At 55.3% G+C, this 26884-nt stretch overlaps 1 protein-coding gene across 3 annotated transcripts in view; it reads right to left on the bottom strand.

Moving 5' to 3' along the window:
- DOCK4 (dedicator of cytokinesis 4) overlaps positions 1–26884 on the bottom strand; it is a 277427-nt gene that overhangs the window by 58744 nt on the left and 191799 nt on the right. For all 3 annotated transcript variants that reach the window (XM_045827550.1, XM_045827552.1, XM_045827551.1), the window contains exons 18-27: positions 25872–25969; positions 25659–25742; positions 25423–25523; positions 24345–24426; positions 22964–23134; positions 18473–18665; positions 13579–13706; positions 11692–11826; positions 6154–6252; positions 2330–2424 (exon numbers count right to left, since the gene is read on the bottom strand). In XM_045827550.1, coding sequence (XP_045683506.1) covers positions 2330–2424; positions 6154–6252; positions 11692–11826; positions 13579–13706; positions 18473–18665; positions 22964–23134; positions 24345–24426; positions 25423–25523; positions 25659–25742; positions 25872–25969 — 1186 coding nt within the window. The remainder of the gene's footprint in view (positions 1–2329; positions 2425–6153; positions 6253–11691; positions 11827–13578; positions 13707–18472; positions 18666–22963; positions 23135–24344; positions 24427–25422; positions 25524–25658; positions 25743–25871; positions 25970–26884) is intronic.

Raw genomic sequence — 26884 nt, 5'->3', positions numbered from 1 at the left:
GAAAATTTTTTTCAGGGGGGCGGGTTGCAGAGAGAGATGGCATTTAATACCAAAAAGCCACACAGTTGTCATGGTTTCAGGAAGCTCAGGCAGAGCCTGTGTACGTATAAAACAAAATGTCAAATTCACTTGTTTGAATTTCTGCCACTGAAAATTCCAATTCGAGTCAAGCTGTCCCTCCCTGCACAGGGCAGGGAGAATGGCCGAGCGATGACGCCGTGTGATGACGGTGGCAGCAGCCTGGACCCCTCCCGCCCGGCTCCCTGGGCCACTGCACAGCCTGCCCCAGGTCCCACCCCCAGGAGACACTGGCAGTAAGCCCAGATGTGCGACCGGCGGCTCCCACATAAATCCATAGCGTCCGGACGTCCGGGTGAAGAGATACTTGGTTCTACTCACAGACAGCAAATGAAACACGCCAAATTCTAGAGAGACCCATTTGAGGAGGCTCAGTCAGCCTTCAAAAGGAAAAGAAAAAAGCTGCTTCCGTACCTGTGTAAAGTCTAACGGGCCATGTCATACGATCTGTTATGTCCCAAGGTTTTAACCCTTCCTTTCCACACCTCCACATCGGTACACGCGTGCAGCAGCACACGCCGTGTTCGGCATGTCTAATCAGAATCAAATCCTGTACACCCGGGCGTGTGGGGAAGCCACAGGGTGTCCCTGGCCTACGGGTGGAGACCGGCAGGTCCAGCCCTTGTCCCGAGTGCAAGGGGGACGGGGACTGGAGGAGAGGAGAGAGGAGGGGCGGGAAGCGACAGGCGTGACAGTAAGAACGCCTGTGCGACGGCGTGAACTCCAAGTGCGGAAGTGAGATCGGGCTGGAGTCCTGCAGAGCTTCATCCTCAGCCTGGCTCTCGAGACGACAGGGGCAGGGGACAAGACGCAGGTAAGTCACGACCCCCCCCCCCCCCCCTGCCGGCTGTGCCCGCCCTTCTGGCGGCCCCCGGCCCACTCCCCTGGCTCCCGCCGCTTCAGGCATCCAGTCCTATCACTTCGCATTCCCCACCAGGTACGCCTGCCGCACGCTCATTTTATCCGCTCCCGGCAAAGACACACCCTTACTCTCCGACTCCTCCCCAGTGTCTCTCCCCGGGCTCAACTGCCCTCGGGGCACTATTCCAACGCCCCACCGGCCCCGGCACTCCGGTGGGTACGAGGCACTTCGACGGTCATGTGCCCGACTCAAGGCACTCAGCACACGGGGATGCCTAGTGTCACCTGCTGTGTCAGAATGAATTATGACACATCAGGAACGCCCAGGTGTCCAGCAACAGGGCTGGTTAAACAAACTGTACGGCACATCCCTCCAACGGAATACCCTACCGCTGTAAAAGAAAAGAAACGGGAAAGAATGAGGGGCTTTGCAGGTACTGACGCGGAAAGACCGCGGGGAATGTGAAGGAGAGAGCCAGGTGCAGAAGGGTGTCTCCACCCTGCTCCCTGTGAGGCTGCAATACAGGGACCCTGACACAGCGGCTGTGGATGGACGAGCTGGGGACTAACGATGCGGTCACCACAGGTTTGGCTGGGGACACGCAAGGGAGGGGCCTGCGGCTTCTCAGTGCGGCCTCGGTTCTATTGTTTGGTTTGTGACCACGTTAATATATTACCTGCGTAAAACAAATAGGAATACATTTTTGAAAAGAATGAGCGTAGGGCTGGTGTGGCTCAGTGGATTGAGCACCAGCCTGCAAACCAAAGGGTCGCTGGTTCGATCCCCAGTCAGGGCACATGTCTGGGTTGCAGGCCAGGTCTCCAGTGCGGAGCACATGAGAAGCAACCACACATTGATGTTTCTCTCCCTCTCTTCCCCTTTCCCTTTCCCTCTGTTTAGAAATAAATAAATAAAATCTTATATATATATAAAAAAGAGCGAGAGTAGGTAATTCAGGGGCAAAGGAAAAAGACCCCAGAACCTGGAGGTCCTGAACTGGAGATAAGATGAAAAACATCATTTTGGGCTCTGCCCCACCCCCAGACCAGCGACTTCCAACCGGCGTGCCGCGAGAGCTTCCCGAGTCTAAAGCGCGCAGTCCCTGGCTGTGCGGTCAGGGGCGCCGGCCTCTTTCATCTCAGACTGTCAAGTAAGGACATGACAACAGCCCATACGATCACTGCCATCCAGTGAGAACGAGTCAACATTACACCCGTTTTTGTAAGACCGGCAAAACCACGGTAATGTGTTGGTGGGTTGGTGGGCCGCAGCACCGCAGCAATGAGTCTGTGCGTGCAGTGCGACGACACGGGGGTGGGGGGGGGGGGGGGAGGAGGGACGGCTGCTGCGGACGACGCGCTCCCAGTCCCGGCCCCGCCACCGGCTTACTTGTTGGCCACCAGGCGCATCACGGTCCAGTCCTTGGGGAACATCTCGGGGCGGATGAGGATGCGGAACACCGTGAAGACTTGCAGCAGGAAGTCCTGGGGAGAGGGGGAGACGGGGCGTTTTACCGGGCTACTGGTGATCTGGGACACGCACCTGCGCACACACACACGTGCCCACACACAGACGCTGCTGCTGTCCCCACCGCCGCCGCGGCAATGACAGCGAAGGGGGGGCCGCGCCGCAGTACTCGACCCCAAACAGACCGTCCCCTCCCCGTCCTCAGGCCCCATCAGCTGCTGCCCCTCCCACTCGATCCCCCTCTTCCTCTTCCTCGTGCACGGCGCAAATGGCTTTCGTCTGTTTTCACGAGGTCTGAAAATTAAGGTCTCAGGGGTAAAACGGGAGACGAGTGACACAAGATGAGCACGCAAATCCCATCTCCCCCCCACTCCGGTGCCCTGAGGGATCCCCACACTGAAGTTCGTGTCCTTAACACGGAATGCTCAGGCACACGACACAAAAATAACTCCTCGGTGGTCGTCAGTCTCCAAGGGCTATTTTTCTGTAATAAAGACTATGAGTCAAAATAATTGCACAGAAAAAAATGGCTTGGGAAGCAAGCAGACGTTTATCAAGAGAGCTGACTCATTCAACCGAGATCCATCCGAGATTTACTGTTGTGGGAACATTCGGGCTCTCTGCTTGGGACACAGGGGCAGTCCCCGCTCTCACAGGACCCAGCGTCATCAGGATCACCATCGAACAACAAGTGACTACCACGCACCGTTGGGTGCCACCGCCGAGGGCGGGCTGCAGTTCATAAGGGTATGAATCAGGCAGTGGCAGTGAGTTGGTGGTAGAACAGACTTTGTAAGGAGGCAAAAAAACAATGATTCTGATGAATTAAAACTCAGGCATATGGCTCGTTCGGAGTACGCAAACGATGTTGGGGGGCTGGAGCGGAAGGGGTGTTGTGGAAAGCGGTGGGGGACAATGGGGACGGAAGACCCGACCAAGACCTTGGGCTCTGTCCTGCAGAGGGTGCTTAGTCCTCACGGTTTAAAGTTGGCAAGAGCCTTGATCAGATTTGATTTTTGACAGCTGGTGGGCCAGCACACGAGAGGCAGCGCAAGGTTACGTGAACGCTGCACGTGACTTCCGGAACACGCACAACTCGCGCTGTGAAGCAGGCCCCACAGCCCTGCGGGAAGCGTCGTCATCGTCGCCCGAGGAGACTCACTGCCTCCATCTGCACAGATGCCAGCGATGAGGACGACACTTCAGCCCCCGCGAGGAGGCGGGCATGTAATAAAACCTTCTGATGCAGAAGGAGGAAAAAACCCTGCTCACGTCTTGGCTTTTGCCTCTGTTCACTTCTGAAATAACGCCATGTTCTGGGGGGGGCAAGAATCCAACAAGGCGGAGAGGCGGCCCTCAGGCATTTCTGCTGCCATGGTGCGTGCCCCCCACTCCCCCCAACAAGTCCCCGAGGACCTCGAGAAGAAGTGGCATGCTGTGAAAACGCCATCTCGACACCACTGTACAGGGACCCGGGGCAGCCAGGCCCTCTGAGCAAGAATGCAGCTCCCACCCCACCAGCCTTAGCAGGTGCTTGAGAACGACACACTTTCTAAACCCACTGGGATTTCGAGGATGGTTGGGAAAAGCTGGGACACATCCTTCTCTGAATTGTTAAGGAAAAAAAGCAGTAACGCTAGGAACAAAAACAGTCAGATACTAATCTGGAAATCGCAGTATGTAACTTCCCAGCCCGGTCCGACAGCCCTCCTCCAGGAGTCCGCTGTGCAGCGACAGGGCGTAAGTCCATCACAGAGGGGATGGCCACGTCACGGAGCATCACCAGATGAGGCCGGGAAGCACGAAAGGGGCAGTGGACTATAGAACACACCCACGATACATCACGGAGTGAGGAGGTATGGCCCTCAAGAACAGCAGGACCGCATTAAAAGCTGTGTGCGTGTCTCACAGCACAGAGAACAGTCCACGAGGTCTCGCGCCTATGTGTCAACGGAAGCTACCCTGGGGACTAGAACATGCGTCCGGGGAGGAGGGACTTAGTCCTTCAAGCCGGCCGGGTGGCGTGAGACTTTCAGCGTCTAACTGCAGTATCAGCTGTAATTTTCCACTTCTGGCATGCTGTCAAGCTCTACCTTTCCTTACTGACAGTTGCCCTATTTATTCCATTGTTAACCTAAATGTAGATATACAAGACCCCAGTAACTCCCCCCTACCTACCTCCCCTTTCCCAGACGCCCCGAGGCCCCGCTGGAATCGCTTCGTCACTCTTCACGAGCTCTCACGTGAGACGTTAATGCGATTTGATCACGATGACTCGGGGGTAGGAAAGCTTGTTAAAGTCTAGGGTTTAGGGAGTTCGGCTGCCCGAGCCGAGAGCTCAGGTGGTCACGGAACCCGCAGGCCTCCCAAGGACCTGCGCACACAGTAGCGGCAGCGTCAGGCTTCACAAGGAGGGGGCAGTGCCGTGCGATGCGAGGTGGGCCCTGCATCTGGCTCCTCGCAGGCGCACAGCGAGGAGGTTGTTTGCACGCGTCACGCTCCGTACTTAATGCCTTAGCCGCCCTTCCTCGCACCGAGGCTCGCACAGACTTTGAACCAGGACGTCCCAGGCTTGGTACGTCACACCTAACGGTGGCTCATTGTCAACGCCTGATGATGTGAAGCTAACAGCTGCACAATTATCCTCCCTCTTAACCACACGGCTCTCGATCCATAGGGTTTGAAGGCTTTGCATCCACTTCAATTCTGAACTCAAGAACGGATGTGAGCATGAGAAACGTGGTGTCTGCAGGCTTGAGTGTATACAGCTGATTGGGGACTGCTGGAGAGATCGGGTCTGCCCGCCCCGTTCCTAGTCCCACGTGACTGCACCTGACCCGCTCCAAGGTCACTGACAGGCTCGTCTGAGGTCGTGCATCCCCCAGGCAGGCAGGGGTCAGAGATAAGAGGCCCTCACGCACTATCTGTATTTTTAAAGATGCACGAGCGCCCCCTCCAAAGGCACTGGAGGGCTTCCTTCCAGTCGTGGACCGCCACAGTGGGACTGCACCCACAGTCCCAGCCGTCCCCACCCCCCGCACTTCAGTGGCCTGTCCGTAATGGCGGCTCACGTATGAAGTCGTCTGGAGAACTGGAGACACAGAGAAAAACGAAAGTAGGAGGGACAGAATGCAGGTCACCTCCCCAACTGAGGACAATCCACTTCCGAGCTTTTAGTGAACGCTCTGAAGGAAGCATGGAAGTTCCCTAAATCTCAGCAAGGATCAGAGGGCATTTAGAGACCCGGCATCGATATTTTTAATTTAATGTCAGCACGGTGTATTGATTAGCCGGCAGCTGGCAGAGAATATCGGAGAACACAGCGCGGGCTCCGCACTCAGAACGAGGCAGCCAGCCCTTCCTGCTGGGGCTCAGAGGGATGCAACTGGCCCCCATGTTTCTGTGTCTTCCGTGGAGGCAGCCTCTCCAAGGCCACTTAACTGGGGTCACTCGATGAGCATCGGTCTCGTCAGTTCTGTGACTGTTTCTGGCTTATTGCACTCTGACGACAGGTGTTTTAACTCCTATGTTCTTGTCCAAAACGAGAGTGAATTACTTTGCATGAGTATAGAAATCTTCACAAGCCCATATGGGTGAGCAGCTGTGTGGATGAACCTGAGAAAAAGTAGCTTAGAATTGAATGGGAACAGGATAAGCAATTGTCAAGGAACTGTCTGCATAATGATCAAGGAGACCCAGAGAAGTTAGAAAGAGATATTTTAAAAAGTTTTTTAAATGTCACTCACCCTTAGTTCTTCCTTTGTGTTGAAACTATCGAGAAGCTGTTGGTAATGTCTGTCTGTCATTTGTCGCAGTAGGGACAGGAGACAAGCAACAAACTCCCCCTAATTTAAAAAGAAAAAGCAAAAGCAGTAAGGACATAAAAGAACACCAGCAATTTGCTTTGAACTACCCTAAAATAGAACACTTAAAAATGAAAGAAAACAAAACAAAACAAAAACCCAGTATGACCCAAACTCACCCAGTGAAGTCTTCTTAACCTAAATTGACCATACTATCAAAGTCAGAATTTCTCCCTATGACTACCACTTCCTTGTTCTCAGTGAATTTTTAAGTTCGGGGCGGGTTTCTTTACTTGGGTGAAAGCTCCCCACCCCCCAAGGAACCCCGCCCACCTCGAAGAGGCGAGGCAACCAGGCCCAGACCGTGGGTTAAGCAGTTTACTGCACCTTCTCCGCGCATCAACTCACCCGAGCCTCACATCAACGCCGCCGCGAGGTAGGCGGTCCCACGCTTACTTAAGGAAGGTGAAAGGTAGGGTCGGCGCACTACAGAACTCGCCCAGAGCTCCACAGCCAGAAACCAGCAGCAGGGCAGTCGGCCCTAAACCCTTCCGACCACCCTAAACCCTTCCAACCCGGCTCTTCCGGCAGCACTATGCTCCGCGACGGAGTCCGCACGGCCCTCCCGGCTCAGCACGGTACGGCGCCCATCGGTCAGCAGCGTGGGCAGAAAGCCCGGGAGCGCGCGAGCAGCGGTCAACCTCCTTTCAAAAATACATCCCAGCTGCCCTTCCGTGCTCGGTGCTACGGGACGGACCCCCACGAAGCCCAAAATCTTAACAAAAATCAATAATGGAAAAGACAAATATACCCAGCATCACAGGGCTGAAGACCTACAAAACTGCTATCGTGTTCATTTCCTGTTTTCTAATTCTCATTATCTCTGCGCAAGGCAACCTTCGTTTGCTCAGCAAGGAATTTATATGCCTTTAATTCCCTTCATACAATCTTAATTACATTTCAAACAATACAAACACAACAGGAGAAGCAATCGGTGGTAACTGACTGTAAATTCATAGAAATGCAGTTTAATCAGGAATCAGTTTCAGGGAAAGAGACTGTGGGGTCACGTGTAAAATCGGAGACGACAGCCCCGAGGAGTGGGACCTTCCGACAGAGACAGCTCCGTCAGGACAGTCGAACATGCCCTCCCCCACCCAGCGGCCAAGGGCGCCTGAAGGTGCTGCTTCATGGCCACGTCTGGAGAACCGGAGCTGTGCCCTGGACCCCTGCGTGTGAATACCATTTACACGCCCACAGACACACGAAACAGAATGACCCCTGCAGACGTATCAGAGCAAATACTCGAGAAACTGACCAGTGTGGGCTAGCAGAGATATCCTCCAAGCTCAGCACGTTACTTTATTAACAGACGAGGACACCTTGATACTGAGCACAAGAATCAGAAAATTGAAGGGCGCAGTTATTCCTATTTTAGTGCACGGGTAAAGGGAAACCGCCCTCGGTCAGGCCAAAACTGCCCAGTGGGGCTGGGAGGGGAGCCCTGGGTGCTCACTCCGGACCGGGGTGGGGATGCTGCCTTTCTCGCCCTCCGCTCGGGGCAAGCCCAGCAGGCGGGCTTCGGTTACAGTACTAAGCAGGGTCTTTCCTCAGGGGCAGGGAAAAAGTACTGCTAGAATAAATGATGCTCTGATCCTACTTAAAGTTCCAAAGCAAGATGCAAAATGAACAGTTCCCAAGAAATGTATCCTCCGTCCACAGCAAAGATCAATTCTATGTTTAGAAATTAAAAAAAAAAATATCCAACTCCACCAAGGTAAAATTCACAACATCTGGCATTCAATAAAAACCTACCAGGCACACACAGAATCAGAGACAATGATCGTATAAATGAGAAGAAAAAAATAATCACTACAAGCAGACCCAGAAGTGACATAGCTAACAGAATTGGCAGTCAAGGACATTCAAGTACCTATTATTACTGTATTCTACATGTTCAGGAAACTAGAGGAAAGGTTTAACGTGTTAATTAGAGGCATGAAAGATATCAAAAGAACCCAAATTAAACTTCCAGAGATGAAGACTATAATGTATGATATAAAAATTTGTTGAGTGGGGCTAATGGTAGATTAGACATTGCAGAAGAAAATATCATTAAACTTGAAGATGGGGTTATGGAAATTCTTCAAAATTAAAAATAGAGAAAAAAACAACAACAAAAAAAGAAAAGTACATCAGTGAAACATAGGATGACTTCAAGTAGCAGAATTATATATGTATAAAAATTGGAGACCTCAGAGAAGAAGAGGAAACAGAAAAAGTAATTGAAGAAATAGGGGAAACAATTTCAGATTCTTGGAAAAGGATTAACCTGTGTACCAAAGAATTTCAACAAGCCCTAAGCACAAGAACGGGAAAAATGACACTGAGACACATTATGAGATAGAAAAAAATCTTTACACCAGCCACAGGAAAAAAGACCAGACATTACGTAGGGAGGAGCGAAGATAAGGACCCACGGTCGCCCACTGCAAGCAGCACGGGCTGGGAGACGGCGGAGAGACAGCAGGAGCCTAATGTCGGCAGGTTCCCGCACGCTGCCAATCCCACCGGCGACTCTGCGATGTCGTGTTATTTACTCACCTGTCTATTTGGGGACTCCAAGCACATTTAATGTTGTGAAGCGTCCTGGGTGTTCAGTAATTGTCTTTGCTTTCTGAGAGATTTTAAATGTCTAGATGAAAACCCTACCCTCACAATTTGTTAAAAAGAATAAATTTATAAAAACCCATCGTTGCCCAACATTTACGTAGTTTCAGTGAGGAACTCTTTACACATAAATCACCTTTGAAACACCACATACATCAGTGGCCTGCATCCATTTGATGTACAGATGGAGAATAATGGCCATTTCTACCAATAATTGTGAATGAGCTATCAGGTGGCCGCTGCCCAAGTCTGCAAGAAACCTCCTATTACACACAGGTGCAATTTTTCCAGAAATTTCTCACAGAGTCCCCCAGAATTCTTTCCCCTCTCCAAACCACGGGGCTGTTGTGCACGAAAACATCAGAGAAAACGTCAGACGCGCACCAAAGCATGTCTCAGATGCAGCCCCTGCTGAGCCGAGTCTCCTGCTTCACACACGGTGCTGAACGGAGCTAAATACAAGGAAAAGCAGCATTTAGGAATTACAAAGATCACGGCAGTCCCACGAACAAACGGCGATCCACGCTACTTGATCAAAGCCGCCTCCGTGCACAATTAGATTTTTGTAAGTAAATGGTTACAAGCGAGTTTTCTTTTCTTCCCAGCTAGAGAGAGCCTTCTAAAGTTCAAAGAACAGTTGGCGGAAGAACAAGAAGTACAGTCCCTGTAAGTAGTAAGAATCGGGCTGCAGTTTCCTGGAGTTCTGGGAGGCGGGGAGCAAGCCAGGGTACTTGGAACGGGAACAGCCTCAAATGATAAGCTGTAGGAACTGCTTCACCCACAGCCCGGCCACCTCCGGGGGCACTTGTTCTGCAGGGACTGCAGAATGCTCAAGGTTGGACCACACACAAAGACTTGCCATTCAGCCCTGGCTGGGGTGGCTCAGTGGACTGACTGCCGGCCTGCAAATCAAAGGGTCACGGGTTCAATTCCCAGTCAGGGCACATGCCTGGGTTGTGGGCCAGGTCCCCATTAGGGGGGCGCATGAGAGGCAACCACACATTGATGCCTCTCTTCCTCTCTTTCTCCCTCCCTTCCCCTGTATCAAAATAAGTAAAATCTTAAAAAAAAAAGAAGAAGAAGAAGAAGAAAGAAAAGACTCACTATTCAAACAGCTATTCTCTGGGAGAAAACGATGGAGAAATCAGACAGGTCTCCCTGCCCAGAGAGGATGACTTCGGGAATGGCCAGAGCCTGTTTCTCACCAGAGAACTCGTTACAACCCCAACATGATGAGTACTTTGCTGGAGAAATAATTACGGTGACTCCTGAGGCTACCACAACTACCAAAGACTGAAATGGACTGAGATGGTTCAAACGTTTCTTCACGGATCTGAGGCAATCCCAGTGCAAACTCTGAGATACACACCGTCGCTTTCCCTGTTCTAGAGACAAAGGAGCAGACGCTCAGGCGGGAACCGGCCCTGGAAGCAGGGCGGGGTGCAAACCGGGGCTGCCGCGCATTCTCGAGAAATGTCTCAGGACCACCAGAGGTCGCCGATAGTGTCAGTGAGTGCTTCCTTAGCAAGTTTTATCTCACGCCCTCTCAGACTTGCTTTTTCCCACAGCAGGACGCACAGCCTAGGTGCAGGGAATGTTTCCCTTCGCGTGATTCTCCCAAAATGTAGCACATTGGACAGGCACCCCAAACCCATCCGCCACCCCGACTCCCTGCCTCCTCCAGTGTCTTAATCCGGACTGATTGCTGTGGGGCACGGCGTGCAGTGAAGGCCTCACAAATCTGGGAGAGTTTGAAAAACCGCCCCAGCTTTTGACTCAGGCGCCCTCAACCACGGGCCGGCTTCGCTACTGTTTGTTTGCGGGGTCACCGTCACTGCAGAGTGAGGTCACAGCCGTGTGGCCAGGAAGTGGCGAGAGCGCTGTCACCCAAACCGTGGTGACGGAGACTTTCTCTCGCTTCGGGGGGATGGCGTGGATGTGCCTGTCCCCATTCCTCCTGCGAGGTGCAACTCAAAGTGGTTCAAGGGCTTCAATGTCAAATACACAAGCATGGCACTTTTAGGGGGGAAAAAAAAACAAAACTGGAAGATAACCCTCAGGATATAGGGTTAGACAAAAAGAGTTCTTAAACCTGATATTAGAAGTCGGATCCATAAAAGGGAAAACTGATAAATCGGACTTGATCAAAATTGTAAAATTTTGCTTTAAAAAAGACCCCATTAAAAGAAAGAAGACAAAACAAGCTATGGAGTGGGTGAAAACATGTATGAACCAAGTATTCAATAAAAAACTAACACCCCCAATACACGAAGACCTCTTAGAGCTCAGCAGGAAACGGCAATTCCGTCAGAAACAGGGCCACGGACAGGAGGCGGCGGTCCCCTGAGGAGGAGACCCGGGGGGCAGACAGGCCGGTGGGGAGGTGTCCGGCCACAGTCCTCGCTGTCCTCCCTGCTGCGTCAGATGCCGGTCCGGGTGTTGAGAACCGGGACTGCCCACCCACTGTGGGTGGGAGAATGGAAAACGATCCAGCCACCCTGGACAACAATTCGGCAGCTTCTTAAAAAACGAAACACGGGAGGAGCGCGCAACCCGGCAGCCGTCCTCCCGGCGCTGGGCCCCGAGGAAGGAGCCGCCGGCCCTCACTCACGCCTGCGCACAGGTGTGCAGGGCAGCTGGGTCTGCAGCAGCCCACCCCTGGGCGCGGCCCAGAGCCCCCCCGAGGCAGAGGCGCACGGAGGACTCCCCCCAGGTCTTTGCTGCAGCCCGCCCCCCCACCCGCCCCCCGAAGCGACCGACACTCAGACCCCCACGCGCGGTCCCCCCGGGGCCATCCGCTCTGTGACATACAGTGACATCCTGGAACTGCAGCCGGGTGGACGAGCCGGACGGCTGGGGGCGACTGGTGATCTCCAGGATGGTTCTCAGCAGGGTGTCCAGCAGGCTGGCCACTATCACGTCTATTTCCTCCAGCACAGACTTCTCCTTCGGAGAAAAAAGGAAACATAGCGTGCTCAGGCAGTGCTGGCTGCGTGGGCACGCGGGCCTCTCTTGAACGGAAAAGGGGGACAGCACACTTCCAGACGCAGGGCCGAGGAGTCAGACAACTCCAGAGCTCTGGGAGACCCGGACCCCACAGAAGTCACCGAAGTAAAGGACCTCCCTCCTTTCACGGAACAAAGGCATGGAGGCGTTAACGGCGTGCCCGCAGACCCAGCCCGGCTGCGCATGCGCCTGAGGCACGCCCGCAGACCCAGCCCGGCTGCGCATGCGCCTGAGGCACGCCCACAGACAAGCCCTGGCTGCGCATGCGCCTGAGAGGCGCCCGCAGAGGGCAGCCCCGGATCAGCGTGGGGTGGTGCGGCCTTGAGCCACGCAGCGTCTTTCTGGGCCTCGCTCGCCACTGAGCGTCGTCTGGGTTCTAAAAGCCCACCCGTGATTGTGTTTTTTTTTCTCTTTTTTTAAATCTCAGATTGTGCTTACAATTGTTCTCCTTAACCCTTGAATTGCACAGGTCATTTTCTAAAACTATTTTAAGTGCAAAGGACTATTCCTATAAAAATGATTTTTTTAAAGCACCCCCCCATGGAAATGTTTGCAAAAGCGTGGAGACCAGATAAATGCCGTCAGCTACAGGTGGGGCCTGATGTCAGGACCAAGGGGGGACGGCTTTCCCGAAAACCACAGTGAACCCTCTCCGGCCCCGGCTGAGGGAGCAGCCCAGGCTGCTCTGTGCACACTGTCCACGGTGAATCTGGGTTCTTGCGCACCCGCTGCCCACGGCGCAGCTCTGTACGAATCAAGGCTCCCTAACAAGGAGATCGGCCCTGCAGAGAAAACACTTAGGAGGTGTGAGCTGGAAGGAGCTGGTTGGCTGGACTGTTACGGTGCACTTCCTTACACTAGTGCAGAAACCACCGAGGCTCCCCTTCTAGGGCAGAGTTCCTGCTCTGAGCTCCTCATCAGCTCAGCCCAAACTTGGACAGAGACCCAAACCCAGACGGCGCCTCAGCAGTCACCGTCACTGGGACAGATGAGCACAGGCTCAACAGACAGCTGCAGACAGCCCTGGAGCAGGACGTCCCCCGCATGTGGATTCTACCTCAGACCCCCGGGCCATGGCTGCAATGACCCCGACTTATCCCCATGTACAAGCAAGCACATGATTTCTCTCCATCTGCACTCAACCCCTCATGCAACAGGGCTGCATCAAGACCCAGGAAGTGACGGGGTTCCCAATCCCACAATAAGTCAGTGAGTCCTGAGAGAGCTGGGCAGTCATAGGGCGAGACACCCCAGGCTCCTGGGCCTTCCCTGGGCTCCATGGCCTCCACGGGCTGAGCCAGGCCACACTCCAAGGGTCACCACCATCTAGCAGGCAGCCTTTCACAGACCAGGGGCCCCCAGCGCCCTAGCGCCGCCTAGAGCAAGCAGGCGTTTGTTCTCGCTGCAGCACCTTCAACATGTTGAGATCAAAGACACTTGTGGGAGGCTTCGAGAATTCCAATTTTCCTAACTGGGGACTCAGTTCCTTCTTGAACTACAAGTTCAGGAAACCCAGGTTATCTGGGGTTACAGCAACCCCACAAGATTAAAAAAAACACTCCTTCGAAGGAAAAGCACAAAGTCCCACCAGCTGGATGACAAAAGTGGGAGTGTCGGTGAAGACACTCAATGCTTTCCTTGCTCCCAGGAGCCCCCCAGCGGGACCACGCAGGGCAGCGGGCATGTGCTCACCGAGCTGTTCTTCTTGATGAGACAGAACACGCTGCTCAGGATGCGGGCGCAGGCGGTCAGGTCCTTCTGCTCCTGCAGGTGCGTGTGCAGGTGGTGCAGGACCACGGGCAGCAGGATGCACCTGGAGTCTGCGGGGAGAAGCCGGGGGCGTCAGCCGGCACGGCCCACGCGCCCTCCCGTCTCCCTGCGAGCACTCGGCGAAGGCAGACGCGTTATCAGCACGTGCGTCCTTAAACGGGTATCCGTTCTACGAGGCTGATGTTAAAAAACGAACCAACAAGCAAACGGTAGTTCCTTTTCCCAACCCAGGATTCCTGAACTCAAGGCTTTTCACCTTTACTGAAATAGGGTTAAAAAAAAAACAAACAGTTTTACCTACAAATTACCAAAATGCCATGCTTCTCTGGCTGTGTCCTGACTTTCCCTTGAGGTAGATCAGCGATTTTCAGCTGGTGTGCCGCAAGGATGTTTAAAACATGCAACAACTGACTATTTAGTTGGGGGCTCTGACCTTTCCCTTACACTGTCAAATTAAAACATGACGACAGCCAACACAACAATAGGCGCCCAGTGTGAATGAACCAAAATTACACTTTATCGTTTTTGTCAGATCAGCAAAACATGTAGTTTTGTGGGCTGCAGAGTTAATATAATTAAGTTATATGCGCCATGAGGTGAAAAGGTTGAAAATCGCTGAGACGGATCATCTACTGGCTCCCTACTATGACCAAGATTACTTACGGGTAAGATTTCGTTTGTTTACGTTTTCCTGTTCCCAGCTTCTCAAGAGTCGCAGCACAATTTCCAGCGAAGGTAACATTTGGGGTTGGCTGCCATTCTGATCTCCAACCCTTTTACCTGATCAGGTTCTTGCTGGGTTTTGTTCATCTCTTTTTGAAAGCTTTTGGGGACTATTCCTGGTAATTCAAAGTTTCATACTTACTGCTTGCCTTCCTCTTTCCAATCCATAAACACATACCCTTCAGCTTGGGGAACCCGCCTTGAATTATTTCTGCAATTATCTCCTTTCATTTTCTTCTGTCCTGTGTCTGAGACTTCACCCATATTCACGTCATGCATCTCTTAAACTATCTTCTATTTTTCCCGGATTTTTAAAAAGTCTTCTTGTCTACCTTTCTGGGCAATTTCCTTGCTTTACCCTCTAAGCCTTCTACCCCATTTTCCTGCTTCTGCTATCACACGGTTAACCTCCAAGGGCCCCCTTCTTCCTTCCGAGGCCAAGGTCACGGGCCTGCAGCCCGGACAGGGTCAGGGGCGTGTGCCTGGAAGGGCCCCACGCGCTCTAACGCCGTGACTCCTCAGTGAAGGGCCTGCCTTAGGCTCGTATAATGCTTAACCGTGAGAGGCTGAAAGCTTTCTCCTTACGATCAAGAGTGAAGCAGGGATGGCCGATTGCGCCTGTTCGGTTCCACACGACAATGGCTTCCCAGGCAGTGTAATAGGGTGCACCCACAGGGAAAGAACGTCTGAGACTGCACCCCGAAAAAAAACCAGAAGGGATGCAAACTAAGCGTTCACAACTCGGGGAGCGCCCAGTTTCTCTCTGCCGCCTTCTTGATGTCTGCTGGCAGTGAGTTTGGAATCCATTTCTTCAGCGCCTGGCCCGGGGCTACCAGCCCCGAGAGGCCCGGCCTCGGGCTGACGACCGAAACAAACCACACCGGGGAGACACGCAGTCCTCCCTTTGAGGAAGCCAACACGGAACACTGAAACCCAAGACTGTGAAATAATTCACGGCGGGCTGCCTTTAAAGTTGTTAGCATGGCTAAGGAACTTAAATACCTATTTATAAATCAATTGCTGGACGAAAAGAAGCAAGGGAAAGGGAAGAGAAAGGGGCAGGTTACGCGACAGGAGCCCCTACCGGGCGATGCCGCGTAATTAGGGAGGGAGGCCCGGCTTATCTGATCCGCTCCCGCAGCCAGCGGGACTGGATCTGCAGAAATTCAATTTGCAGCCAACTGTTAGGAAAATAGCTACTGTGGAAATGGTCAGCAAGGCAGACAAATAATTCGCGTGTGGTGTCTCTTAAAAGAGATACACGACGGGATAGCCTACGGAGCTGACTTCTCTGCATTTCGGGGCAATGCCCACCCGTGAAATGATGGAATCAGCGGGCAAATACCAAACACGCTGACTGGTGAAAATGCTAATTCTTACCTTTAAAAGCAGGAAGGACAGAAGGGAGGGAGGGGGAAAAAAGGGAGGGAGGGAGGAAGGGAGGCAGGGAGGGAGGAAACCCGCAGTTGCAGTTGCGCGAACATGAACTTGCCATACATTCAGCAGCAGACGCTGCTATGTACGTGGTGGCCCCGTGGGCCGGCACGCTCACAGCCACGCCTCAGACAAAGACTGTGGTATCGGGCGTCCCGCTGAGTGTGCAAGGGAGTCACCCTCAGGCACTCTGGGTGCTGCCGAGACTCACTGGAGCAGACGAGGCTGGCCCCCGTGTATAACCCTCAGTGGGAGCGGGGCTGAGACATGCGGGTGGGTCTCTCCTTGAGGCTCATTTTGAGGCGAGTCATAGTCCTCGCTGCCTCTATCAACAAGCTTTAGAGAAGGATCCCTGGAGGAAGGGTCTGTCCACTCCCACGGGAGCGAGGTCTGTGAACCTGGGGGTGGCATGCAGGGCCGCCAGCAGGGGCCCGTGGCAGCCTCAGGAGGTGGCGGTGTGCGGGGCCGCACTGGCGGCACACAGTGCTGCACACGGCTGGGTGCAGCGATGAACCAGCCCCGCAGAACACACCTGCCATCAGAAATGGGGCGGGCCGCTGGGGTGGGTGCCACCAGGGACTGAACTGTGATGTCGCAGAGAGCAGCAAAGCCCGCCAACAGGCCAACAGGCCATCAGACGCTGGAGGGCAGACAGCACTGGGGGGGCGCGGGGAAGGGGTGCCAGGGGCTCCGTGGCTACGGGGCAGGCAGCCAGCATCAGAATCACAGCGAAAGGCCTCATAGAGAGCTGAGGAGGACCCCCGGGCAGCTGCCCGATCTCACCCGCTGGGTAGGATGCCCATGATGACCCCACCGTGGAGCACCCTCCCGAGGGCAAAGCCAAGAGGCTGCAGACTGCCCACGAGTGGGAAAGAGTGTGCAGATACAGAGACACGGATGGCCGCTCAGGTGGGGAGCTCAGGAGAGAGACCTGGCCTGGAAGGAAACCTGGGTGAGGTCAGCACACGGGACCCCTGACCAAAGGTCAGGGGGTGGGATGAACCCCAAGGCTCACTCCGGCCTCCCCACTCCCACGTCCCACTGCATGACAATCGCTCCTTTGAAGTGCACTACACACCAGTGGGAAGTGACGGGGCTACAGCTGTGTCCGGCAGCACGGGTAAACACGAGAGTACAGAATTAGCAAAAGACAAAACTGCTGCAGTGTGATGTCATAGAAACACTACAAGATGAAAATCAATATATTTTTGGATCTTCACCATGAAGGCACAGAGAGCGGGGAAGGGGCTCTCGGAGAGGGGGACTCCCTCTGAGGGAGGCCAGCCTGCTCAGCGGAGCTGGGTCGACGGGTAGTGAACAACCTCGTGACCAAAGGCCCAAAACACAGACACCCGATGTGGCTCAAGTCTGTTAATGACGCGTTTGTATTATGCTCCGTTCTTTTGTGTACGTCTGAAATTTTTACAATGAAAAATGTGAACGAAGGCTCGTTTACTGTATTTGAAACCCCATTTCCAAAATGCTCTAGGCATACACATCCCCGTGGGAAGACGACACTCAACAGAACGCGGGTTTTCCAACCGGGTCCTACGGACCGAGGCTCACGTGACTTTCTAATGAGGACACACGCCATCGCAGGAGGAACTCGGAGGAAACGAGAGGCGATGGGATGTAATAACAGACACGGGACTGGATGATTTAGTAACTGCCACGTGAGTCACGCGCTGTTAGGATGCAACGGAAAACGACAATACAGCCGAACTTTCCCCCGGTGCCAGACCACAGACTGATGGAGAACTTCCAGGAGACAGACACGCAACTCGGGTCAAATCAGGTCCCTGTGTGCTTCCCGAAAGGAAATGTTGCATTTTGGTGAACGTTAAAAAAAAAATCTGTAATAAGAAAAAGTGAACCATACACCACAAATAGTGGTGTATTAAAATCATTCATCAAGAGGATTTCCTTTCTTTGTAGAAGTTGGAATAGCCGTACTTTTGTGTGGGGTGGCCAGAAAGTTCTTTTTTCCTGTATGAGTGCTTAGTTGTCTTCAACTTCATTCAGAACCATTTTGTTAGACTGTATCGCGACAGCTGTCCTATCAGTGTGAATTTTAAAAAGCTTATTGGTGAATTTTTGTGCAGGCATACAAACACTGGAGATGGAAGAAGAGATGCAACATTTTTGGCGTATTATGCTTCACTATTTCAAGAAAGGTAAAAATGCAATTCAAACACAGAAATAAAGATCTGTGCAGTGTATGGGGAAGGCGCTGTGACTGACTGAACATGTCAAAAGTGGTTTGCAGTTTCTTAGTCCTGTTGACATTCTGGCAAAAGAATTCTCTGCTGTGGGGCTGTCTGATGCACTGGAGGATGTTTGGCAGCACCCCTGGCCTCTACCCACGAGAAGCCGATAGTGGGAGACAGCCGACACACTCACAATATCCAGATCAGTGAAGTTATTGGTGAAAAAGAAAAATGTGTCTTTGCTTTTGTGGAAAGAAACATGCAGACTTTTTGGCCAACCCGATATTCGGCTACTCGGTAAAGGTCTTCTACCCACCACCCACACGGGCAAGACTCTGGAGAAAGGGGTTGACAGTTTCCTTGTTCCAACAGCTTCTGCTGACCGATGGCGGCAGGGGGTGAGCTCGGCCCTCAGAGAAGTACCCCCCTACCCCCCTCGAGGGCACGCCCACCTGGGTTGGTGTACAGCTGGCTCTCCACGGTCTGGCCGATGCACTGCAGCTTCACCGCCTGCAGCGTCTCGTCCACGTGCACGACGGTGGGCAGGCTGCCCAGGGTGTCGTGGACCAAGTTGGCCACCTCCCGGATGTCGAAGAGCTTCAGCAGCTCGGAGTACACGGCTGGGAAGGAGCTCAGAAACACGGCCTTAAAAGAGAGAGACTGAAGTCAACTCCCAGGCGCGCCCTCGGACACTGGGTCCCACGTGCCGGGGAGTTTCACGCTGGGACAAATACTTTTGCGTGCTAGGACGATCAATGTCAAATGTGTCTGGTGTCGAAAGCTAAAAGGCTAACATTAAAATTAAAAAGGGCAGAAAAGTCAGACAATTTTTTTTGAAATGTGCAAAGATACAACACAAAAACTAGGAAATTCTGGAAAATCACTGACATTAGCAAAGTGATTGGCACAAAACTCCACAGAATCAGAAAAATATGGCATGGCCAGGTGGAAAGAATGCTCTGCTGGGCCCTGGACTGCCCTCACTAATATTTCATTTCCTTCTGGAGAAGCTTTCTAAAGTGCTGATTTAAACTTCATTTGCCTTTCAGAAACCAAACGCATGGATTCCCTAACACGCCCAGTTTAAGGTTAAAGGGGAACCAGGGCAGGGCACCAGAAGACCTAGAGCACAGATAGCGCTGGCTTGGCTTCCGAGCAACCCCGTGACCTGGGACAGGTCACGCCAGCCTCCTGGGCTCCGGCTCCAGCACCTGTGAAACGACAAGATCATCAGAAAACTCCTGGAGGTTGCCTTGAGATTTATTCTAAGCCCGGAAGTGTGTGTCCTGACTAAGGACAACATTCTTTATGTAAATCAAGAAATCTGATCATTGTTTTTGTCAGAAGAAAATAAAAGGATAGGAATATCCGACCCGAGGGGCACACCTCAAATCCTGAGCCACGGCCGCACATCAAAACAGACAAGCGCGGCCTTTCAGAATTCCGCAAGAGGCGGCGGTGAACGCAGGGGCCACCGGCCTCACCTCCCCCTGGGGGAGCCCGCACGTTCCCAGCAGGCTGCGCGCTGCGCGCCGGCTGGCTTCCCCGCGAGATCCGACACGGGCGGGAAGCAGGTCAGCCTGCGAGTGCCGAGGCTCCAAAGGCGGACTCAGGTTCAAGTTCACGGACTGCGGTGTGCAGCTCTCTACGCAGCCGCAGCAGACATGCCCGGCGGACCCACTGGAAACCCAGGTCCTTCCCGACTCTTAATGACTACAGATGTATTCGAGTGAATTCAAAACAAACAAGCTGGTAGTCCCCGCTAAAAAAAAGCACGTTCATATAACCCCCGTTTCACTCTGCGGCGGGGAGCTGAGTCACCCAGATGAAGTTAAAAACAGTGAAATAAAATGAGCCCAGCTTTCTGACGACGGCAAGTCAGGCTGGTGTGCTGCGGGGACCCTCTAGTGCACTGCTTCCTTCCTTGGGCACATGCACCCCTTCACTTCACGGGAGCGTGCGGACGGGCCTGCCGTGCGAGGTGCTGCTGCCGCAAAGGCCGAGGGAACACACAGCTTGCGGTGAGGGCCCAAGGACGGCCACACCAGTGTGGCTAAGCTAAGGACTTTCACTGCAGAAATTTAAAATAAAAAATCAATTTCATTTTGACCTTCCTAACAGCAAGGACACATTTTTGGGAAAGATAATGACTCTGAATTTAAAGGTGGGTTTGGGGCCTCAACTCCCCCTGTCATTCCTCTCCTCCTGGGGTCCTCAAGGTCGGGGCCTACCCAGGGAGGGGGTCCCCGAGAGCCACTGTCTCAACAGCCAACTCAGCAGCTGTGGCCGGGGTGGGGCTCCCCCCGCAGATGGTGGGTGAGCCGGCACGGGCGGCGGAGGGGCGGTGGGGGGGCAGCGGGAGCCTCAGACAGGGACCAGGACGGCCAGGGGCGCGGGGCTGCCGTCTGCTGGCCAGCGCGGAGGGCCGACGGGGTGGCTGCTCTGCCTGCAGGAGACAGGATGTGCCCTGGGCCGTAGCCCACGTGGAGATAATGCAGGAGGGAGCGAGGGACCAGGGCTTTTGCCTTGGGGCAGCCTGGGAGTCGAACGCCAGCCAGCGGATGTCCTTGGCTCCGGACGTGGCGGGCGGGATTCTAGGCTGACGCCCACGCCTCCGTCCCGTGGGCGGTGCCCACGAGTGCATCATACTGTGTGGTGAAAGGGGTTCTGCAGACGTAATGAAGTCACTAACGAGCTGATCTTAAAATGCGGAGGCTATCACGATTGGGCCTGACGCCGTGAGCCCTGAAAACAAGTTTTCTCTGGCTCAGGGGGTGATGGGAAACGTCAGAAAGAGGGAAGATTCCACACAGTGGCTGGCCTTGAGGGGCCATAGGAGGTGCCAGAGACCAAGGAGTGGGCGTGGCCTCTAGGACTGAGAGCACCCTCCCCCTCCCCACCCCTGGCTAAGAGCCAGCGAGGAGATGGGAGTCTCCATCCTACAAACACCAGCAGACTGATTTCTTCCAAAAGCCTGAAAGACCTTGACAGTGAAGGGTTCTCCATGGCCCAGCGAGGTCCTCAGAGACCCCGAGCCAGAAATGCAGCCACTCCTTCTGACCCACAGAACTGTGGGCATTATAATGAATGGGTGATGTTGAAAGCCATTAAGGTGTGGGCATCTGATAGGTGGCAATGAGCATGCTGCACACTGGCTCAAGCACAATGTGCGGGGTCAAAAGGGAACCAGGCACAGGAGGGGGTGTCCCACTCCCATTTCTCCCCAAATGCAGGGGGGACAAAGTCCCCACCACGTGATCAAGGAAACCAGCCGCTGCGTCATCTGATCTGAATTTGCTCTTAGCATCGGACGAAAATGGCATGATCCCATCAAAATGCACACGCACAGACACTGCAAGGAAGTGAGCCGTTCCCACCGAGTGTACGGGGCGACTGGGAAACTGCGTGTACGTATTGTACGTATTTCCTGCGGATGGAAAGGGAAACGCGGGGTTCTGTGAAGGCGCTGAAGTGGCCTCGCTGTGCCGACCGGAGGCCGGAGCTTCGAGGGGCCAGTCAAGATGCCGAACGGACACAAGGAGGCCTGCTCCTCCGCCCCGAGGCTGGACGGGCAGCTGGTGTCGCATCAGGGCGGCCACCGGCACCCGAGGAGACAGGCCTGAGGTCAGAGGGTGTCCGTCTCCCCCATCTGAAGAAGAAAACAATCTTTGCCTCCCCAGGAGGTGTGGCAAGGAGAGGGCATGACTCGAGGGCACTCACCCTTCCAAGTGAGGGATGTGTGTCACACGGGAGCTCGGTGCTGTCCCCATGACCGGTAAAGATTTAAGAAGAAAAACGAACAAAACGAAACCAAACAAACTGTCCATGGCTTTTGTAAAAGTGATGAACTTCTGAGAGACCAGATCAGAGGGGGCACAGGGCCGGCTCGCTGGACCGCCCTCTTCCCGTGTCTGAGCGCAGGTCCGCCTCGTGGGCCGTGCCACAGCCAGGCGTCTGGCAAGTCCCTCACGTGCAGGGAGTGGCCACGGGCGCCCGAGGCCGGGAGGGTGTTAAAGGAGCCTGAACCGCAGCATCCTTGCCCAGAGGGTAGAGGAGTCCGCTTCTGCCGGGAAGACAAGCGTAGCGCCCCAACGGTCGGAAAAAGTTGGGCGTTACCACCCAAGGGCTGGTCTGTCCCCAGTGTTTGGCCGTCACGGAGGATGCCTTCCACGTGTCAAACGGCACAAATCACAACCACCCTCCGTGGGGTCCAGTTTCACCCTCTGATCTCCCCTCGCACGTCCGGGTTCTCACTGACTCTAAGTCTCCCATCTCTGGGGGTTGGGGGGGTCACAAAGAGGCCGCTCCTCCCCCTGACGGGTTTATAACCAGGTCACTGGAGTGGAGGGTGTGTGGACAGGACTAAGAAACACGGAGAGAGACACGCAGAATCGCCTCTCAGAACGCGTCCGAGGCCAAGCGGACGGATCCTGTTCTACAACAGCCCCCGTGAGCTGCTCTCCGGGCCACAGAGTCTGACAACGGCCCCGCAGTGCCGGCCCCGTGAGACCGGCCCCAGGACAGCGAGGGTCCAGTTCAGCTGAGTCTGACCCCACGAGCCCCCTGTGTGGACGGGTGAGGGCACAGCACAGAGCAGGGCCCGGGAAAGGGACTCCTGCAGTGATCTTCTGTCCACTGGGCTGGCGGGGACAGTGCTGCTCACCACCAGCGTGCGTCCTGGAAGCTGGGGTCGGGCTGACGTAAGCCACCAGGCCCTCCACTCAGATGGGACCCTCCCCGAGGAGACACGGCCCGCCGCCTGCTCTGTGGGCTCCCAGACCCGGGGGCTGGCTGGTTAGGGCTCTCCCGAGCCAGCGAGGCTGCAAATGCGCACCTGGCCCTGGATTCCCCCAGGAGCAAACACCTCCACGGAGGCCGGACAGACAGGCAGCTGGGCTCCCTGCCCCCTCCGGCAGGGACCGCAGGGGGATGGGGGGGATTACCTGCGACTGGGACAGCGCCCCCGACCCCTTGCTCTCCTGGGACAGGAAGAAGCGCACGGACAGCAGCAGCTCCTGGATGCAGCGGCGGAACTCGTCCTCGTTCTGCCCGCCCGTGGCCAGCGAGAACAGCCGCCGCGACCGCACGATGACCTTGAACAGGTACTCCTGCGCCTGCAACGACAGTTCCCGAGGGTCCCTTCCGGTGGGGGCCTGCAGTGTGCGCATCCCACGGTGGGGGGTGGGGGGGCAGACGCGAGAGCCCCGGCGCCACGCCCAGTGCGCAGGGGACCTCGGTCTCGACACAAGGAAGGACGTGGAGCCGGCCCACCAGCCTGGACGTCGGAGGCGCGTTCCTCCTCCTGACACGTGATGAGGGGACACGTGTGGAACACCTGGAGGTGGTGGTGGGTCCACGGGCGGTGGGCAGAGGGCGCGGGGGCCGGGGCGGGGCGAGGGGGGGAGAAGCACTGAACTGTCCCGGGGCGGGACGGGCAGCGCGGGGAATGCGGTTGGTCATTTCGTGGTGACTGTGTGTGGGGCCGGGTGGGCGCTAGAACGGCAAGTGATCTCCGTGTCTGACCGCGATCTGAACACCCGAAACGCATGTCATACTGAACGTCAGCTGTAACTGGAAAAAAAATTTAAAATACATTAAAAGTAAAAATTCTGCGTAATGCTCCAGAGGTGTGAACGTTCAATGTTTCCATCGTCAGAGGTTGCTGAGTTAACAGAGAGAGTCTGTTTACAGAAATGATTTTGCTTTGCTTGTGAGTATTCTCGCCACTTAATACTGTCCCTTCAACCAGACCAAAATGGTCAATTTATGATGATCAAAATGCTTGATTTACAAAACGCACGCCTGTCTCCCTTCACCTGAGGAGAGGGAATGGGGGTGTCCTCCAACAGTAGGGGTCAGAGGTGCCCAGGGCAGGTCCTGGACAATGCCTTCAAGAACGTGCCTTCTTTCTGGACGTGTCTGCAAGTAAGGTGTCAGCCTCCCCAGACGCGACTGGGCGTGCGGCCCAGAGACGAGGCCAGCGTGAGACCAGGCGGCCCAGGCAGGCCCTGGGCGCCCTCACTGGGATCCCTGCTGCGCCGCCCATGCCCCCTGAAAACGTGACACCCATTGTCCGCGGACAGCCACTGTCGGGGAGACAAAGGCAAGGACCAGGGGCCGCCGAGCCCGACTGCCCAGCGGCCGTCCACTGTCCCACCCCGCCCTCCTGCCGACCCCAGAGGTCACTGCAGGTGCTCTGGAGCCCGGAGGAGGGGGGATTCAGCCCCGAGCAGGTCCCAGTGCGGGAGCCTGGCGAAGTCCCATTCCAACTTCACCTGCCCCGGCGCGGCCACACAGCGAGGAAGAACCCGGGGCCCGCATTACCTTCAGCACCTGCTGGATGTGCTCCTGCCGCTCCGCTTCCGTGACCCTGTCCACGTACCACTTGAGCACCTTGATGAGGTCCCTGGAGCACGGGAGACAGGTGAGCGAGGCCCACGGGCCTGACTGCCCGTGCACGCCCCCCGCCCAGCCCCCGTTCTCGTCCCGAGGGGCCCCTTCGCCTGTCACGAGCCCCGTGTCCTTTCTACCGGGCTGCTCTCGGCCGGTCTGCGGGCGGCGGCCTTCCTGCCAGTGAGGACCCTCTCGGTCCTGACATAGCCCCCCCAATCTCCTGGCTTCTGGGAGCTTCCGAACAGGCGGCCGCCAGCCCCAGGGGAAAGGACTCTGGCCAAGGAAGTGCCGGGAGGCACGGCTGTCACCGCCACCCCTGGGTGACTGCTGATCGGGATCCCCCCCTCCCCGTGACAGGGAAGGGCTGGGTGAAAGATCCTGGGGGGGCCCCAGGTGGGCTTCCCCACCTCGAATCCCACCCCTCGGGAGGGAACTCATCAAGCCAGGCCTCCGACCCTGGGAAGAACAAGTTTAAGTTCACTGTGTGCCTCGGCAGGAGAAGGTCTAGAAAACCCACATTTTATTTTTTGAGGAAACAGAAACTGATTAACACCCTCCCCGCTAATCCCCGCTCGCTCATGCTGCTCCAGACCGCAGCCCCGCTGCGGGAACTCTGGCCTGCGCTCGGCTGCCGGGGACAGAGCAGCCTGCACTGCGCTCCTGTTTGCTCCTGTTTGCCCGCGGGCGGCCAGGCCGCCGGCGGGGCGCGGCCCGGGGAGTGCAGGGCTGCCCGGGGTCAGCCAGCGAGTCTCTGACCGCCTGTGGCCCAGCGCAGGCCACCAGCACCCTGCCTCCCTGGCCGACCAGAAACGTGGGAGATGGCACCCTTGTTCCCCAGCCTCCGTGATGGTTTCTGTCGGAAGCGGGGACCCCTCGTGTGAGGGCCCAGATCGTACACCGAGTGGCGGGCCCCCCGGCCACATTTCCAAGCCACTCCGGCTGTCGCCTGTCACCCTCTGCAAAAACCCTGTGCACGGAGGGTCCGACTTTGCAGAACTCATGGTCTCACCTGTACGCGAGCGCCCCGGCAAAGTGACTCTCTATGTACGTGTCCATGACGGGCTTGAAGTGGTGGAACTTGCTGTCTTGCAGCAAATTTATTATGTGGACCTAGAAGGACAACTGAGCTTCGTAAAACCCTTTTCAGGCGAACTCACTCGCTGTGAGGCGTGCGCGTCTGAAACTGCCGTCGTCCAGACGGAGAGACACGGTGTTAAGATGTCATCATAGTGAACGTCAACTCACCAGAGAGTCAAACACTTTGGACCCATACTTTTGGGAGTTCTCATCCAAAATTCCGAATAAGGTGTCCAGTGTATCTTGCAGAAACTGTCGGGTAAAGAAGGAGGAGGAGATGAACCCATCCGCCAGCGCCTGCCCCTCCCCTCCAGACGCCCCTCGTCCCGTGAGCTTCCCCGGGCTGGGGGGGGGGGCGCTGGGGGGACGCAGCCCGCGTACCTTCACTATCTCCGAGCCGTCGATCTCCTTCAGCTTCGAGAGGCAGCCTGTGATCTTGTCCGGGTGGGTCCTCCACTTCAAGAGATCGAGCATGTCACCTTCCCGAACAAAAGAGAAGGGATTGTCTTCCTAGAGGCCGGCCTCTCCCAGCCAAGTGTTCTGCTGGTTAAAGCGGAACTCTTCCACACGGCGCCTGCCGTCGCCGGTCACCCAGGCGGCAGGCTCCCCCGCACCACGGCCAGCCCTCCGAGGTGGCGTTCGCTAGTGCGTTCCAACGACATCTCCTGTCCCCGTGGTCTGGACTGAGGAACTCCCGCCCCTCCTCTGGCTCCCAGGTGAGCAGTGGCTTCGTCTAGAAGGTCTATCCTGGAACATTCCAGACTGAGCCAGCGGCCACTCCTGCGTGCCCCCAGGTCACAGCAGCATTCATCCCCCCCCTTACAGCTATCTGTCTGTCTGTCTGTCCCACCAGACTGCAAACCCGAGACGACGGAACCACACCAGGCCTGGCCCTGCCGTCCTCCCGGCCCCCACTGGGCACAGCCCCGCGGCCAGCTGTGGATAAGTATCTGCTGAATTATCTTCTGCCTCTTCCCAGTAACACGGGAGCTTCTTTTGTTTGTTTGTTTGTTTAATAAACATATCCTCCTCACCCAAGGATATATTTATTGAGTTTTTTGGAGAGAGAGAGAGAAACATCCATGTGAGAAAGAAACATCCACTGGCTGCCTCTTGTTCAATCCCTTATGGGGTATCGAACCCGTAACCTAGGTATGTGCCCTGACCAGGATCCAACCCACAACTTTTGGTGCACCAGATGATGCTCCAACCAACGGAGCCACCCGGCCAGGGCCACAGCGGGGGTTTCTGGAGTACTGGGAACATGCTTCATTCACGCTTGTGGCCCCAGCTGTGCCCAAACCGATCCCACAGGCACGAAAGCCTTCCTGGCAACGTGACTCACACGTGGCAGGACGAGAAGGTCCCCACAGAGGGATGACAAGCCCGGCCAG

The sequence above is a fragment of the Phyllostomus hastatus genome, unplaced genomic scaffold, assembly GCF_019186645.2.
Source record: "Phyllostomus hastatus isolate PE091 unplaced genomic scaffold, TTU_PhHast_1.1 phas_scaffold_78, whole genome shotgun sequence".
In the NCBI taxonomy this organism is placed as follows: Eukaryota; Metazoa; Chordata; class Mammalia; order Chiroptera; family Phyllostomidae; genus Phyllostomus; species Phyllostomus hastatus.
This window is presented reverse-complemented; position numbering and strand designations above follow the sequence as displayed.